Raw genomic sequence first — 13,736 nt, forward strand, 5'->3', positions numbered from 1 at the left:
TTCATTTCATTGCATTTTTTGTGCGCCCGTGCCTATCGATAGCGAATATCGATAAGTGGAGGGCGGCTCAAGGTGGAGTTTGAAAAAGTTTTCGTTTGCTGCGATCGTGCAAAAAGCTGCACACAGTTAGAGATGAACGTAGCGCAAAAGTAGATATTAGGTGATGAGCACGTAGTAGTAAAAAAAAGTGGGTTGATATATGTGAGGAGTTGAGAATATGAGATGAGCCGGTGTTATACAGGTAATAATAAAAATATGAAAATAATAAGTTAACTTAAAATAAATTGTATATAATAAATCAACGAAAACAAAATTCATACATTTTAATAATAGTTGACTAACTTTAAATTTTATATGACGTATATCGCAATTTATAGTTTTTCTAAATTTTTTATGAATATTTGTGTTTGTTAACATGTAAACTATTTGTGTTCTATATAATTTATTAATTTATTAAATTATTAAATTATTTGCTTAACTTGCAATTAAAGTTTTGCCAATTTAATACAATCCGCACATATCGAGCGTCTGCGTGACACGCCGTTGTAACGCTTACATACGCATCACTAGTGTAAAGCTTGTCGGATTTATTTACTTTTTTCGGCATTTATCGTGTACGCTTTGGCAACGTTTCGTCAGTTTCAGTTGGCGAGCGCAAGCGGCCGGACGTCAAAAGCGAGGGGAAGGTGACGAAAGCGCAGAGAAATAAACAAGTTTTGCGTAAAATTTACAATACTATATTCATAAATCATTAAGTAAAAATAAAACAAATATGAGCGGGTAAGCAAAATTTTTGTATTATTTGTCATTAGTTACGTGCTGATTTAATTTTTTTTGCCTTTTCTTGTTGTTCTTGTGATAATACAGGAAAGCTGATATTGCACTCATTGGCCTGGCTGTCATGGGTCAAAATCTCATACTGAATATGGACGAGAAGGGCTTCGTGGTTTGTGCGTACAATCGTACCGTATCGAAGGTGCATGACTTTCTAAACAACGAGGCCAAAGGCACGAAAGTGATTGGCGCCGAATCACTGAAGGACATGGTCGACAAGCTGAAAACGCCACGCAAAGTCATGTTGCTGGTCAAGGGTAAGGCATTGTTGTAATAGTGTGGAGTGAATGGCGTGAAGTGATCGTTAGGCAATGTAAGTGTGTGCGCCTGTGCGTGTCTGTGTGTGTTTGCGTGTGTGGAAGTCAAAGCAAAGTCATGCACACAAAAATTGCATAGCATGCGTCAAATACAACAACAGCCAGTCAGAGAGAGAGCGTTTGCTTTAAGCTCCCTTACTGCCGCTCTTTCTCTCTCAGAGAGAGAGTGAAAGAGAGCGAAAGAACGCCATCATATATGGTTTGCAATTTGTTTTTGTTTACCATTGCCATATGTACGCTATCGATAATTATCATTTAGAAATATATCGTTTAAGCTCAATACGCATGCATCTTTATGGCTGAATGGTAAACAGTGCAATTTATGCATAGTTTACACTGCCTTCTGTATGTGCCGTGACATTCATTAGGTTAAAGGCATTGACAAACGTTGCTGAACAGGTACTGAACACTTGGGTGAAGATCAATGCCGGCGATAAGAGCTGCCGTCAAGCAATCAAGAAGCAAGTTACCATTATCTCGTCAAAGCGCAGAAACTGACGACTTTGGGCTGACCTCAGTTCAAGGTCAATTTTATGCACTGCTATTACAACTAGAGGTGAAAAGCTGACGGCTTAGAAAACTGAAAGAAAATCAAATAAAAGCACGTTTCACTTAAGTAAAAAAAAAAAAGAGAATATTGCAAGCTGTAGGATTTATTAAAAATATTTGTAATATTAAACTTTAATAAGCAATATTTGTAATATTTGCATATGTCACTCGATGACGTAGTGACACTCTAATCAGCGCATGTCCCATCACTAGATTAACCTTAGGAGGTGGCCTTACATGCATTTTGCACGATCAGCCAACTAGTGTGTGGGCTCGCGGCCATCTCTGAGATTGCCTTTTTAATACCAGTTTACATTCTTCTATTTGGCAGCTGGCAGTGCAGTGGACGATTTTATTGGCCAGCTTGTGCCGCTGTTGTCGCCGGGCGATGTCATTATTGATGGCGGCAATTCGGAATACCAGGACACTACGCGACGCTGCGAAGAGCTGGAGAAGCTGGGCATACTCTACGTCGGCTCTGGCGTGAGTGGCGGCGAGGAGGGCGCACGAAATGGGCCATCTCTAATGCCAGGCGGTAATGCGGCTGCCTGGCCACTGATCAAGCCCATATTCCAGGCCATTTGCGCCAAGGCCGATGGCGAGCCCTGCTGCGAGTGGGTGGGCGATGCGGGCGCCGGCCACTTTGTGAAGATGGTGCACAACGGCATCGAGTATGGCGACATGCAGCTCATCTGCGAGGCTTACCACATCATGAAGAAGCTGGGGCTCACGTCGCCTCAAATGTCGGAGGTTTTTGGCCAGTGGAACAGCACCGAGCTGGACTCATTCCTCATCGAGATCACACGGGATATATTGAACTTCAAGGACAGCGAGGGATATCTGCTGGATCGCATACGCGACACGGCTGGCCAGAAGGGCACGGGCAAATGGACAGCGATAGCGGCGCTGCAATACGGCGTGCCCGTCACACTGATCGGCGAGGCCGTCTTCTCGCGCTGCCTCTCCGCTCTGAAGGATGAGCGCGTTGCGGCCAGCGGCGTGCTGAAAGGACCCAGCTGCAAGCCCTGCGTGCCGGACATTAAGAAATACCTGAATGGCATCAAGTATGCGCTCTACTGCGCGAAGATCGTCAGCTATGCCCAAGGCTTCATGCTGATGCGCGAGGCAGCCAAGGAGAACAACTGGAGTCTCAACTATGGCGGCATCGCACTGATGTGGCGCGGCGGCTGCATCATACGCAGCGTCTTTCTGGGCAACATCAAGGATGCGTACACCCGCCAGCCGACGCTCTCGAATCTGCTGCTCGACGACTTCTTCAAGCGCGCCATTCAGCAGGGCCAGAGCTCGTGGCGTGAGGTGGTGGCCAATGCCTTCCTCTGGGGCATTCCGGTGCCCGCTCTGTCCACGGCCCTGAGCTTCTACGATGGCTATCGCACGGCCACCCTGCCGGCAAATCTGCTGCAGGCGCAGCGAGACTATTTTGGCGCCCACACCTACGAGCTGGTGAACAGGGAGGGGGAGTTCCATCATACCAATTGGACGGGCACCGGTGGCAATGTTTCGGCCAGCACCTATCAGGCATAGAGATACCAACCACATTCCAAGAGTACGGTTTACCGTTTTTTTTTTTTTTTTTGTGTATACTCTAATAACAAATAGGCTGGCCTCTTAGTGTATTTCTATTCTATTTCGTTATTTCTTCTCACTTTGTTTCTTGAGTACTTTAAGGCGGTACTTAATTGTACAATATTTAATTAGTTTCATTTTAATTAATATATATTATTAAACTGGTGTGTTTTTCTAAAAATCTCCAGTGCTTTGATTTCTTTTGGCGGCAACTAAATTGCACATTAACAAAAACAACAACAACAAAAACAATCAAATTTTAACGAGTCTTTCGCTGCTATTGTCCCAGCTGCCTTATGCCGTGCTTGTGGTATGTATATATATGTGTGTATGTATGTATGTCTCTGTGCATGTGATAGCGATGATAAATTCTCAGTCATCTGATGGCCGCAATGTCTTTTTCTGTTCGATAACCAGCTTGTCGGTTGTGTAAAGATGGCCAATAATTACCTGCAAGTAGAAGAGTGCATGCTCAATGAAAATAGTTCTCTATTCGCATTATTATCTTTAGGAGATTTTGACGTCAAATATGACGTGCACAATGCGATAAGGATTGGGCAACCGGGCATATCACATACGTGCTTGTATGTAGGTACATATGTAGGTATGTGTATGCAGGCATGTATGCACATGGTGTTACAGCTGATTTGCCAATTTAATGACCCGGCACAAGCTCTCACCTGTCGTCGAATCAATTCCAAACTTTCCTTGGCATTAGCTACTTGCCGATCGATTTCTTTAAAATCATTTATCATCTTGTTGGCACGAAATGTGTCACGTATTTTCCGCACAGCATACATTCTGTAAAAAAGAAAATTTCGACAGTTGTCATAATTGAGATGTTATGTTATGCTATTTCACAATTCACACTCGCACCTGAAGTTGTAGGAAGGCAGCTTTTCGGATTCACGCAATAAATTCCGATATAATGTAATGGCCTGGCGACGTGTCGACATCTTTGCGTTCGTTGTGTGTGGAATAGCAAACAAAATATGTTCTTATGTATGAACTTTAATTGATAATAACCGTGTTGATTATTTTGGTTAAACCGTATAATTTGGTGATGTTAACAAATAAAGAAAAAAGTAACGATTATATCGATTGTTTGCTGTACGAATTAACTGCACATAAAATCACAGGTATCGGTATGAAAATCTTATCGATATATAGTACCCATCGCAAACATGGCGACTGCCAGTAAAATACTACCCTCTCTCATCACTAATCAGCTAGGAGCAAACGAGCATTTTTGTACGCGTTTATTTTTTCATCACTTATTTTCGTTGCTCTTCATATTAAAACAACAATATGGATGTGCGTCCAAATCAAACCATTTACATAAATAATCTGAATGAAAAGATTAAAAAGGAGGAGCTTAAGAAGTCGCTCTACGCCATCTTCTCACAGTTCGGCCAGATACTCGATATTGTGGCGTTGAAAACATTGAAAATGCGAGGGCAGGCATTTGTCATATTTAAGGAAATTGGCAGTGCCTCCAATGCGCTGCGTACTATGCAGGGCTTTCCATTCTATGACAAACCCATGCGCATTGCCTACTCCAAGTCCGATTCGGATATTGTGGCCAAATTGAAGGGCACCTACAAGGAGCGGCCAAAGAAGGTGAAGCCGCCAAAGCCGGTGCCGGGCGTCGAGGAGAAAAAGTATGTATCAATGATATGAATTACGCTCATATTGGAAATCACTAATGATCATATTGCATTTCGAATTTAAACAGGGACAAGAAGAAGAAGCAGAGCAGTGCAGAAAATGCAAATCCGAATACACAAACAGAGCAGCCACCAAATCAAATCCTTTTCCTCACCAATCTGCCGGAGGAGACCAACGAAATGATGCTCTCCATGCTGTTCAATCAATTCCCCGGCTTCAAGGAGGTGCGCCTGGTGCCCAACCGGCACGACATCGCCTTTGTCGAGTTCACCACCGAGCTGCAGAGCAACGCAGCCAAAGAGGCGCTCCAGGGCTTCAAAATAACTCCCACGCATGCGATGAAAATTACGTTTGCCAAAAAGTAGACGCGCACAGATTTCCTCAATATATACACAAATATATGTATATATACATACATAAGTGTAGGAAAGTCGGGGTCTTTTTTTTTTTAATAATTAAATGCTTCTAATTTAAAATAAATATAAATATACTTAGCATAAATAAAACACACAATGATGGATAAATATGGCAAGCTCTTAAGTTGGCAACAAATCAAGTTTAATGGTGATTGACAATTTAGAGGGAGGCAGAGTGCTACAGCTGCATTAGTTTGTGCTTTGTGGTATAGTGTAGTGTAGAGTAGGTAGTATCGGTCTTTTAGTTTTTGCATAAAGTAACGTTTATGTTGATCAGTCTACTGCTCGCTTCACATTGTACTGGCATTAGTTTCCATTTGCATGGGGTCGCTCGGTCATTAGTATTACATAAATGTATACAGTGGTCGGGTGGCAGTGTGTTAGTGTTCTCTACTGATTTTCTGCGACAGAGGGTAATTAATTCTCCAGGATGCCGCTCTTGTCCATAGCACCCTGCGTACATGGCGGAATGTCGTGCGGGTCGTCCATATCCACGCCGAGATCACACACGGTACTGCCGCTGGCAGCGCTCTCCGAGGAGATGCTCTGCTGCTGCTGTAGATGGGAATCCTCGTCGAAGGACTCGTCGGCATCGCCCACAAACTTCTCCATCGATTTGGTCAACTTATCCGAGTTGCCGCCCACAAATACTTCCAGCACTTCGCCGCTCTTGATGAACACGAATGTGGGCATGCTGGTTATATTGTACTCGATGGTTATCTCCTCGTTGTCATCGACATTCACTTTCAGCACGACCGCTCGCTCAGCATACTGGGCGGCCAGCTCCTCCAGTTTGGGTGCAATGACCTTGCAGGGGCCGCACCAATTGGCGCAGAAGTCGATGACAATCAGCTTGTCGCCGGCATTGGACAATTGCTGCTCGAAGTCCTCTTTGCTTTGTACGACGTGCACCATGGCTGAAAATCCCTTCTTATATTGTATATTGTTTTTGTGTATGTGTGTGTCTTTTTTGTATGATTTTACTTAAATTTCGAATAGGAATTGACAACAATTTGTGTGTGCGCACACAAATATATAGAATATTTGTCAGCCTCTCCAGCTAGGTAGACTGCTGAAATGAAATATTAAGGAAGGCAGCTATGTTTTCAATTTTAAAATAGCTGTAAACGGCAACGGTGTGTACTAATCGTTAATCGCTAATCGATAATGGAAGCTTATTTGTGGAAAGGCTGGCAACGCTTAAATGCTGGATAAGTACCGTTTGCTCATTTGAATGTGTGGGTGTGAGTGCTGCATAAAAGCGCGGGAAAGATTTGCATGAATATGTAATGGCAAAGCGCAGCGCTTCTAGCAATGGCTGCACTGCATTTAGTGTTCTACTTCTGCTCGCCAGATCAAGTCAAGTTAATTTTGTCCTTTAATCTTTGGGTTGAATCTATTATTTAATATTCAAAATGACCGCCATTCGCAACATGAATGAGTTCTACAAACGCCTGGACGCGTCGGACCGTAAGTTGGTCGTACTTGACTTTTATGCCACTTGGTGCGGCCCGTGCCAGGAAATGGACAGCGTGGTAAAATCGCTGGCCCGCAAATATGGCAGCCGGGTGGACATAATGAAAATAAATGTGGATCGATTTGAGGAGCTGATGGATATGTACAATGTGCGCAGCATGCCAACATTTGTGTTCATCAAGAACAATCGCAAGATGAGCCGCATGACTGGCGCCGACGAGTATAAGCTAAAGCAAATGATTTACAAACTCTGCGACTAATGTGCGAGAAGGAGAGTGAGAGGGACAGAGAGGGCGAGCGGTGAACGACGCAGGCGTCGCCATTTTGTCTAGAAAGCTAGAGCTGCGCAAATCTCTTTTATTATATGTATGCGTGTATATGTAAGATGTAACTTTGTAATACGTGATTGTAATTGTCAGCCATTTTTGTGTGATTTTGCATGCTCGAACATAACCTCAAATACAGACTTGATATAATTTTAATACACATGTAATAGCTTTTTAAGGTTAAGCACGACTGAATGTTCAATAAATCAAGCTAAATGTGATTTAGTCGTAACCAGATCGCAGTAGGCGTTTATTTTTTTATTCTACAGGCCTGAATCTACTACGGCAGGGAGGCATTCAGTAAAATCATTTTCGTTCCAGCAACATTCAACAAACAATCATTTTTTTTTTTTTTAGGTAACGTACAAAATTTTAAAGTGCAACAAAAAGCGGAAAAAAAATATCTATTCGTCCTAATTGTCGCGATATATATATATATATATATACACACACACACATACAACCACATACAAATACCCACGCACGCATCTATATACTGCATACATATATAGATACATACAATTCATTACATTCCAATTGGTGAACCGAAACTTCTGCTTTGTCGATCGCATTAAGTGGCAGAGTGGGCCAATCGATTGCGAAAGAGAAGGAAAAGAGAGAGAGAGAGAGAGAGAGAGAAGATGTCGTACCAAATCAAGCGCACGCCCTACTTTCGGCGCATGTTCAACAATAGCCGTCGCAATGGACAGCTGCAGCGGCTGCGGGAGGAGTACGAGCGCATCCAGGAGTTTAACGATCGCACCATCGAGCTGAAGATGCGCCAGGTGCGGCTGAAGCGTCTGTTCCGTGAAATCGAGGATATCAATGAGTCGCCTAGCACGTCGGCTGCCCAGCAGCGTCGTCTAGCGGCGCTGGTGCCGCTGACGCCGGAGGCGATGCAGGCGCAGCAGCGGCGCGAGCGCCTCGATGCGCTGGAGCGAGCCCGCGAGCTGGGCCAGGAAATCTCGCGGCACAACGCCCAATTGGTGGAGACCGGCGCTGGCTACTTTTTGCGCAGCGAACTGCGACTGACGGCGAAAATGCGAGCAGCGGACCAGGCGCGGCGCGAGGCACAGGAGCGGCGTCTGCGGGCCGCACGTCGCATCAGCTACGGCAATGCCCAGTCCCGTTCGAACATTGAACGGATCACGCAGCGGCAGCAGCGGCGCCTGGTCACAAACGATACGCCGGCCACAACGCTAATGGTCGATGCCAGGCAGCAGGTGGCACAGCTGCCGATGCAGCCGGCCACCAGCCAAAGTCAATTGCATCCGGATCTGGTGAAGCGGGCCATGCTGCGGCAGCGTCTGCAATATGGCAACTCGCGGTCCACCAACAACATGATGCGCAGCCAGTTGGCAGCGGCGCAGCGTGTGATAGGCTGTATCTCGGGGACGGACACGGTCAGCGATGATCTCGAGCAAATGGAAATCCAGCGCCATCACGAAGAGCAGCTACAGCTGGAGCAGCAGCGCAGGTTGCAGCGCATCGATCCGCAGCAGTTGCATCTGCAAGAGGAGCACCAGCGGCAGCTGCGCCAGCATATGTATATGCAACAGCTGCAGCAGCAGCAGCAAGACCAAGAGCAAGAGCGAGAGCAGCAGCAGCTAGAGCATCAAGAGCAGCCAGAGGAACAGCAGCTGACGAACCAGTCATTGAGCATTCTGGAGCTGTCATCCAGTGTGAGTGGCTGCAATCGGAAGGTCAACACCAACAACCTGATCAACAATCACTTGATGAGCATCAAGAACAACGATATCGATGATAGCAACAAGGACAGCACCATTAATCTTACTAACGAGAGCAGCAACAACATCAACGACAGCAGCAACAACAATATACTCAACAGCAGCAGCAACTACAAGGAAATCAACAACATGGACTCTGAGCTGGAGATGCACACGGCCATGCTGCCGCCCACAGAGCGGGAATCTGTGCAGCTATTGGACCAGCACGGCGACAACAGAATCAACATCGGCAACGGCAATGGCTATGGCATTGGCAGCAACTTTGATGATGTGCCAACAACAAGCCAGCATGCGCAAAGATCTGTGGATGCAACCACAACTGTTGCCGCCTATCAGCCGCCACTGGCCGATAATGGAGCGACATCGAATCATGCAGCGCGGCGCTGGCATCGCATCTCATTGATGGTGCCCTGGATCAAGGTGTTGCACGAGCGTCCCAGCCAAGTGGCAACGGTGTTGCCGCCGCACAACCTGACCATTGCCATCAGCACCGACCTGAGCACTCTTCACAATGATGATAACAATAACAATAACAATACGAATAAGGCTAATGCTATTAGCAATAATATCAACGACAATCACAATAATAACGACATCAATCAAGATACTAGTTGTAGCAATATCAGCTCAGCATTGGCAGTGGCCGACAGTGATAACTTCGAGAGTATCTGTGGACCATCGTTAATGCAAGAGGACTTGATACAGATCATGGAACTGGACGATGACGGCCATGTGCCCACAATGCATGTCATGCATCACGCATTCAAGTAATTTCAAATCCTCAGTAAGCTCTGCCCCCAAGAAAAAGATCAAGCCAATTCATCTAAATTCAACAGTCCCATCAAATAATACCATCCGCAAGTTCCAATCATTTTGTGGATTGACTGAGTAAGTGCTGAATTATCAGTCTACTTTGCATTTACCTTCATTCCACATCTAATTGATGTTTGTGCCATCTCTAATGGAAGCTTTTGTACCTTGCTCCTTTCTCTAAGTGAGGCTTCCATCTCTAGTTAACTGTTCTGCTACTTCATTTCTAATTGAAGCTGCGTTCACTCTTGTACCATCTCTAATTTACATTTTTGCATTGCTTATTTCCATCTCTAATGGAAGCTTCTTCCACTTAATCCATTACTAGCTTACATACATACATACATATATACATATATGTATATGTATATCTGGAAAGTAATTTATTTCCTATTTATATTTAAATTCTCTCACTTTCAGGCATTCCATTGAACGGATCCGGATGGATCTTATCCCAATATCCCAATGATCGGCCAATAAACGAGTTATTTTTGTTTGGCATACTTCTGGATTACTTAAGATATCAATATATCTATATAATATACAAACATACATAGATATACGTATATATGCCTGACGTTCATGCCCAACTGCATTTTCCTTGCAGGCACACACAGTTCCTGTTCCGACATAAACAACGAGACGCCTTATTGGCTCCGCGGATACTTTGGTTCTATAGATGTATACATACATATATGTATATGTACATATATATGTTTGTTTACTGTTTCGCTTTTGGTAATCACATATATATGTATGTATGTATGTGTATGCATCATTTCATTTTGTTGTCGCCCACTGGATAATGTTATAGCGCCCTCTAAGCGCCTCCTACAACGCCTACGCCCTGAAAAAGAAAAGCGAATCAACCAACAATCGACGATAATATGCAGAAAATTGTTTACAACATTACATAATACGGAATACGCGCGTATAGCCTATATATATATAGACTTTGTATACGTGCATTTACATACGGTCTCCCTCACTCTATATTTATATATATATATATATATATATACAATTCGATCCATTTGCTTTCAGTTGTATTAGTTAAGAATCAAATATTTATTTGTAAAATAAATTAAAAGTCGAAACGAAATCATGAAACAAAACCATTATAAGTAAATTAAAAAGTCCTTCAGTTGTCTTTTATTGGTTAAGGTTAAGAATGGGGATTACGTAGATATGTTAAGTCGTAGTTTAGTAACAGGAGTATAGTTACATATGTATATTAATATTAGATTTAAGTATAGCATCATATATATTCATTATATAATCGCTTCACGAATGTATCAAACATGCAAGTTTGTCAGTTTAAAAACCTTTTCCATAAGTTGTAGAGTTCATCTTGTAGTTAAACTGACAGCTCATCTGAATCTTTGGATTCATTGTTCTTTAATGGCTCCACTTGCTTCTGCTTCTCCTCTTTTATCTTCTCGTTAGAGTCATCGACTACCTTACGCCAGCACAATTCCTCGCACTTGAATTTGGAGAGCCACTCGGTCAAGGCCTTCTGTAGGTCATGACGAAACGGATTAACCATTTTCGGCATCTCGAATTGCTGAAAGAATGTCGGCATATAGATGATATTATCGAACTGCTCCTCAAATTCCTCCGATGGCTGGAACACGTCTGTCTCCAACATGTCAAAGCTGGGAGAGAGTCAGAGAGAGAGAGAGAGAGAGAGAGTGCGAATGAGTTTACTGGCATTTGATCAGTTAGTATATATAGATGGGCAACGTACGTGGGAAGGCGCTCGCGTAAATAACGCAAACGACGACCGCAATTCTCGGCACGCATTTCGGCGCTATAATTCTGACTGCGTCCGGCCAGCTGGGCCTCGATCAATAGGTCGCTAATGGTGGTACTACCGGTGTATATATTGACGAATAAAATGCAATCGCCATGATCGATATCCTTGATGGTTGCATGCAAGGGTTCGCTATTAGCAAGCTCTCGGAACTTCAATGTAGCAGCTGCCGGCCAGTGGAGATCCAGCGGATATACATCGGTTAGGGTGCCACGCATCAGGAGCGGTGGATGTTCGGTAAAACGGATATGCATAAAAAACAAATCTTTGGCACGCGCCTCCAAAACCCTGCCATAGTCCACCAAATAGACTTTCACGCCCTCATCATTCGGCTCCGGTTCACGGATAATGCGTGCACGACGCCAGGTGAACTGATTGTATGCGGCGCAAAGGTAGCCGCGCTTAAAGAAATATTTGGGCAGTTGCCAAGTAGCACGACGAAGTGGGTTATAAAATTTGCTGCACATAGAAAGAGGGAAATGCAAATAAGTTAGGAGCAGTAGCAGAGAGTGAATTTGAGCCAAGGACTCGATTGATTACGTTAGCTGAAAACTTAGGTGACCCAGCAAATTAATATCGTAGGGGCCCTCAGCAATATGGAACCAGAATTGAAAGGGGCTGTAAGCCTAAAATATACATTAATATATGAGAAGTGATTCAAAAAGATTAACTTTAACATAAGCCAAAGCTTTTGTTGATATCTATTGGCATAGATCAAGATATCCTGATTGTTTTATATATTTTTAATTACCTCAGTCACATGTATCTTGAGCATGTCGCCCAACTTAAAGTTACTCCAAATTTGGGGTCTGGACAACTCAGTGCCAAGGCAAACGGCTTGACTGGGTTTGTCCACGTTGAAGACTTCATCAGACTAGGGATACAGAAAAGAGGAAAGGGAACATTAGTTGCTATTCATGAGCTACTTAATTATGCCATACCATTGCAAAACGTGGCACTGCGGCACGTGCTTCTACAAGATGCATAAAATTATTCATTTGGTTCTCGGCGTTCGGCTCTTCAGAGTTGTTTACATCTTCTTGTTCTTCTTTCGGTTCTTCGTCCATTTCATCGGCATGAAAGGGATTAGTGTGGGCTGTCGTTGAATCGGGCTCCACTTCTGCATCACTGTCCATCATCACGCCGGTATTGGTCAAAGGCGACTTTTTCTCATCGTTCTCCGCCTCTTTTTCTTCATTTTCTCCATCCGATTCTTCCCCTGCCTCTTCTTCGGTTTCTTCTTCGGTTTCTTCTTCGGCTTCTTCTTCGGCTTCTTCTCCGGCTTCTTCTTCGGCTTCTTCTTCGGCTTCTTCTTCACCTTCTTCTTCGACTTCTTCTTCGACTTCTTCAAGCTCTTCCTCTGCTTCCCCCATTTCGTGATCTGTCTCCTCACTTTGCATATCTGATTCAGATGGCATCACTATCGGCATCACGGTGTGGCTATCTATAGTGCTCAACCATGCCTGCAGATGATTGTATGTGCTCCCTGGCGACGGCAACAATTCTTCATCTGCGCTCAGCTTTTCATCTTCGTCGGCGCTACTTTCTTCAGCTGACGATGCACTGCTGCTCATTACGCTCACTTCAATTCTTCCTACATTCGCCGAAGCTCCAGCCATATTCACATCCTGATTTAAGGTTTTGTAGATTTGCCCAGCGGCTTTTAGCTGACGAGCTAGCACGGCGGCACTAATAAGGTCATTTTCTGGAATCTGCAATTTATATACATATATATATATATATATATATATATATATATATATATATAAAATAACGTACATATATAAAAATGTTCTATATTAAAATGGTATACATTATTTTATTAATATGAAAGCGAGCCCAATATGAGGCTATGTTGCAAGTGCTTCATATTACACATTCAAAAGACAACGGAATTTTACTTATGTATACATATACAATTATAGCTTACCACAACGTCATATGCTGCTTTTTTAGAAAATTCATTCGCCCGAATAATAATTTTCGATTCATTTGAGGCTACATTCTTCATTTGGTCCTCAGTACCATTAGAGTCAGCCATATTTAAATCGGTATCACTATCTGCTTTAGAAGACATAATTAAGTTTTTTATTCCCAGGATTCCTTTGCTAGCAAGGCGCGCACGTTCAGAGCAAGCAAAAAATAACTGTAAGTGTCATAGCTTAAAATCAAAAAGGGTGGCAGCACGACAA

At 43.6% G+C, this 13,736-nt stretch overlaps 7 protein-coding genes across 7 annotated transcripts; 4 read left to right on the forward strand and 3 right to left on the reverse strand.

Annotated features, from left to right (window-relative positions):
* The first annotated feature begins 605 nt into the window (after positions 1-605).
* Pgd (phosphogluconate dehydrogenase) lies at positions 606-3,468 on the forward strand. Its single transcript, XM_018014814.2, has 3 exons — positions 606-780; positions 868-1,091; positions 2,032-3,468. Exons 1-3 carry the CDS (start codon positions 773-775, stop codon positions 3,243-3,245), a joined length of 1,446 nt encoding a protein of 481 aa, XP_017870303.1. The 5' UTR covers positions 606-772; the 3' UTR covers positions 3,246-3,468.
* bcn92 (LYR motif-containing protein bcn92) lies at positions 3,330-4,386 on the reverse strand. The gene is made up of 3 exons (XM_018014835.2): positions 4,164-4,386; positions 3,968-4,088; positions 3,330-3,737 (listed from the first exon to the last, which is right to left on the reverse strand). The coding sequence occupies exons 1-3, from the start codon at positions 4,241-4,243 to the stop codon at positions 3,660-3,662; spliced, it is 279 nt and encodes a 92-aa protein (XP_017870324.1). The 5' UTR covers positions 4,244-4,386; the 3' UTR covers positions 3,330-3,659.
* A 94-nt stretch (positions 4,387-4,480) lies between these two features.
* On the forward strand, positions 4,481-5,479 carry snf (U1 small nuclear ribonucleoprotein A snf). The gene is made up of 2 exons (XM_018014828.2): positions 4,481-4,948; positions 5,023-5,479. Exons 1-2 carry the CDS (start codon positions 4,596-4,598, stop codon positions 5,318-5,320), a joined length of 651 nt encoding a protein of 216 aa, XP_017870317.1. The 5' UTR covers positions 4,481-4,595; the 3' UTR covers positions 5,321-5,479.
* A 12-nt stretch (positions 5,480-5,491) lies between these two features.
* Positions 5,492-6,499, reverse strand: TrxT (Thioredoxin T). The gene has a single exon (XM_018014832.2). It carries the CDS (start codon positions 6,284-6,286, stop codon positions 5,789-5,791), a length of 498 nt encoding a protein of 165 aa, XP_017870321.1. The 5' UTR covers positions 6,287-6,499; the 3' UTR covers positions 5,492-5,788.
* A 171-nt stretch (positions 6,500-6,670) lies between these two features.
* Positions 6,671-7,410, forward strand: dhd (deadhead). Its single transcript, XM_018014834.2, has one exon. It carries the CDS (start codon positions 6,787-6,789, stop codon positions 7,105-7,107), a length of 321 nt encoding a protein of 106 aa, XP_017870323.1. The 5' UTR covers positions 6,671-6,786; the 3' UTR covers positions 7,108-7,410.
* Positions 7,411-7,479: 69 nt separating this feature from the next.
* Positions 7,480-10,833, forward strand: LOC108618698 (uncharacterized). The gene is made up of 2 exons (XM_089475902.1): positions 7,480-9,809; positions 10,152-10,833. The coding sequence occupies exon 1, from the start codon at positions 7,815-7,817 to the stop codon at positions 9,690-9,692; it is 1,878 nt and encodes a 625-aa protein (XP_089332028.1). The 5' UTR covers positions 7,480-7,814; the 3' UTR covers positions 9,693-9,809; positions 10,152-10,833.
* Positions 10,834-10,849: 16 nt separating this feature from the next.
* Positions 10,850-13,715, reverse strand: LOC108618044 (uncharacterized). The gene is made up of 6 exons (XM_089475901.1): positions 13,475-13,715; positions 12,486-13,256; positions 12,296-12,418; positions 12,085-12,170; positions 11,479-12,003; positions 10,850-11,386 (listed from the first exon to the last, which is right to left on the reverse strand). The coding sequence occupies exons 1-6, from the start codon at positions 13,619-13,621 to the stop codon at positions 11,089-11,091; spliced, it is 1,950 nt and encodes a 649-aa protein (XP_089332027.1). The 5' UTR covers positions 13,622-13,715; the 3' UTR covers positions 10,850-11,088.
* Between the last annotated feature and the right edge of the window lie 21 nt (positions 13,716-13,736).

Source organism: Drosophila arizonae, chromosome X, assembly GCF_054131065.1.
Source record: "Drosophila arizonae isolate 15081-1271.41 chromosome X, UAZ_ARI_1.0, whole genome shotgun sequence".
NCBI lineage: Eukaryota > Metazoa > Arthropoda > Insecta > Diptera > Drosophilidae > Drosophila > Drosophila arizonae.

Coding starts and splice junctions, on each gene's coding strand:
- Pgd (XM_018014814.2), top strand. Junction 1,092..2,031: donor AGTCATGTTGCTGGTCAAGG/GTAAGGCATTGT, acceptor TCTATTTGGCAG/CTGGCAGTGCAGTGGACGAT.
- bcn92 (XM_018014835.2), bottom strand. CDS start 4,243: ATGTCGACACGTCGCCAGGCCATTACATTATATCGGAATTTATTGCGT. Junction 4,089..4,163: donor CTGCCTTCCTACAACTTCAG/GTGCGAGTGTGA, acceptor TCTTTTTTACAG/AATGTATGCTGTGCGGAAAA. Junction 3,738..3,967: donor TGGAATTGATTCGACGACAG/GTGAGAGCTTGT, acceptor TTCTACTTGCAG/GTAATTATTGGCCATCTTTA.
- snf (XM_018014828.2), top strand. CDS start 4,596: ATGGATGTGCGTCCAAATCAAACCATTTACATAAATAATCTGAATGAA. Junction 4,949..5,022: donor CCGGGCGTCGAGGAGAAAAA/GTATGTATCAAT, acceptor GAATTTAAACAG/GGACAAGAAGAAGAAGCAGA.
- TrxT (XM_018014832.2), bottom strand. CDS start 6,286: ATGGTGCACGTCGTACAAAGCAAAGAGGACTTCGAGCAGCAATTGTCC.
- dhd (XM_018014834.2), top strand. CDS start 6,787: ATGACCGCCATTCGCAACATGAATGAGTTCTACAAACGCCTGGACGCG.
- LOC108618698 (XM_089475902.1), top strand. CDS start 7,815: ATGTCGTACCAAATCAAGCGCACGCCCTACTTTCGGCGCATGTTCAAC.
- LOC108618044 (XM_089475901.1), bottom strand. CDS start 13,621: ATGTCTTCTAAAGCAGATAGTGATACCGATTTAAATATGGCTGACTCT. Junction 13,257..13,474: donor AAGCAGCATATGACGTTGTG/GTAAGCTATAAT, acceptor TATAAATTGCAG/ATTCCAGAAAATGACCTTAT. Junction 11,387..11,478: donor TTACGCGAGCGCCTTCCCAC/GTACGTTGCCCA, acceptor ACTCTCTCCCAG/CTTTGACATGTTGGAGACAG.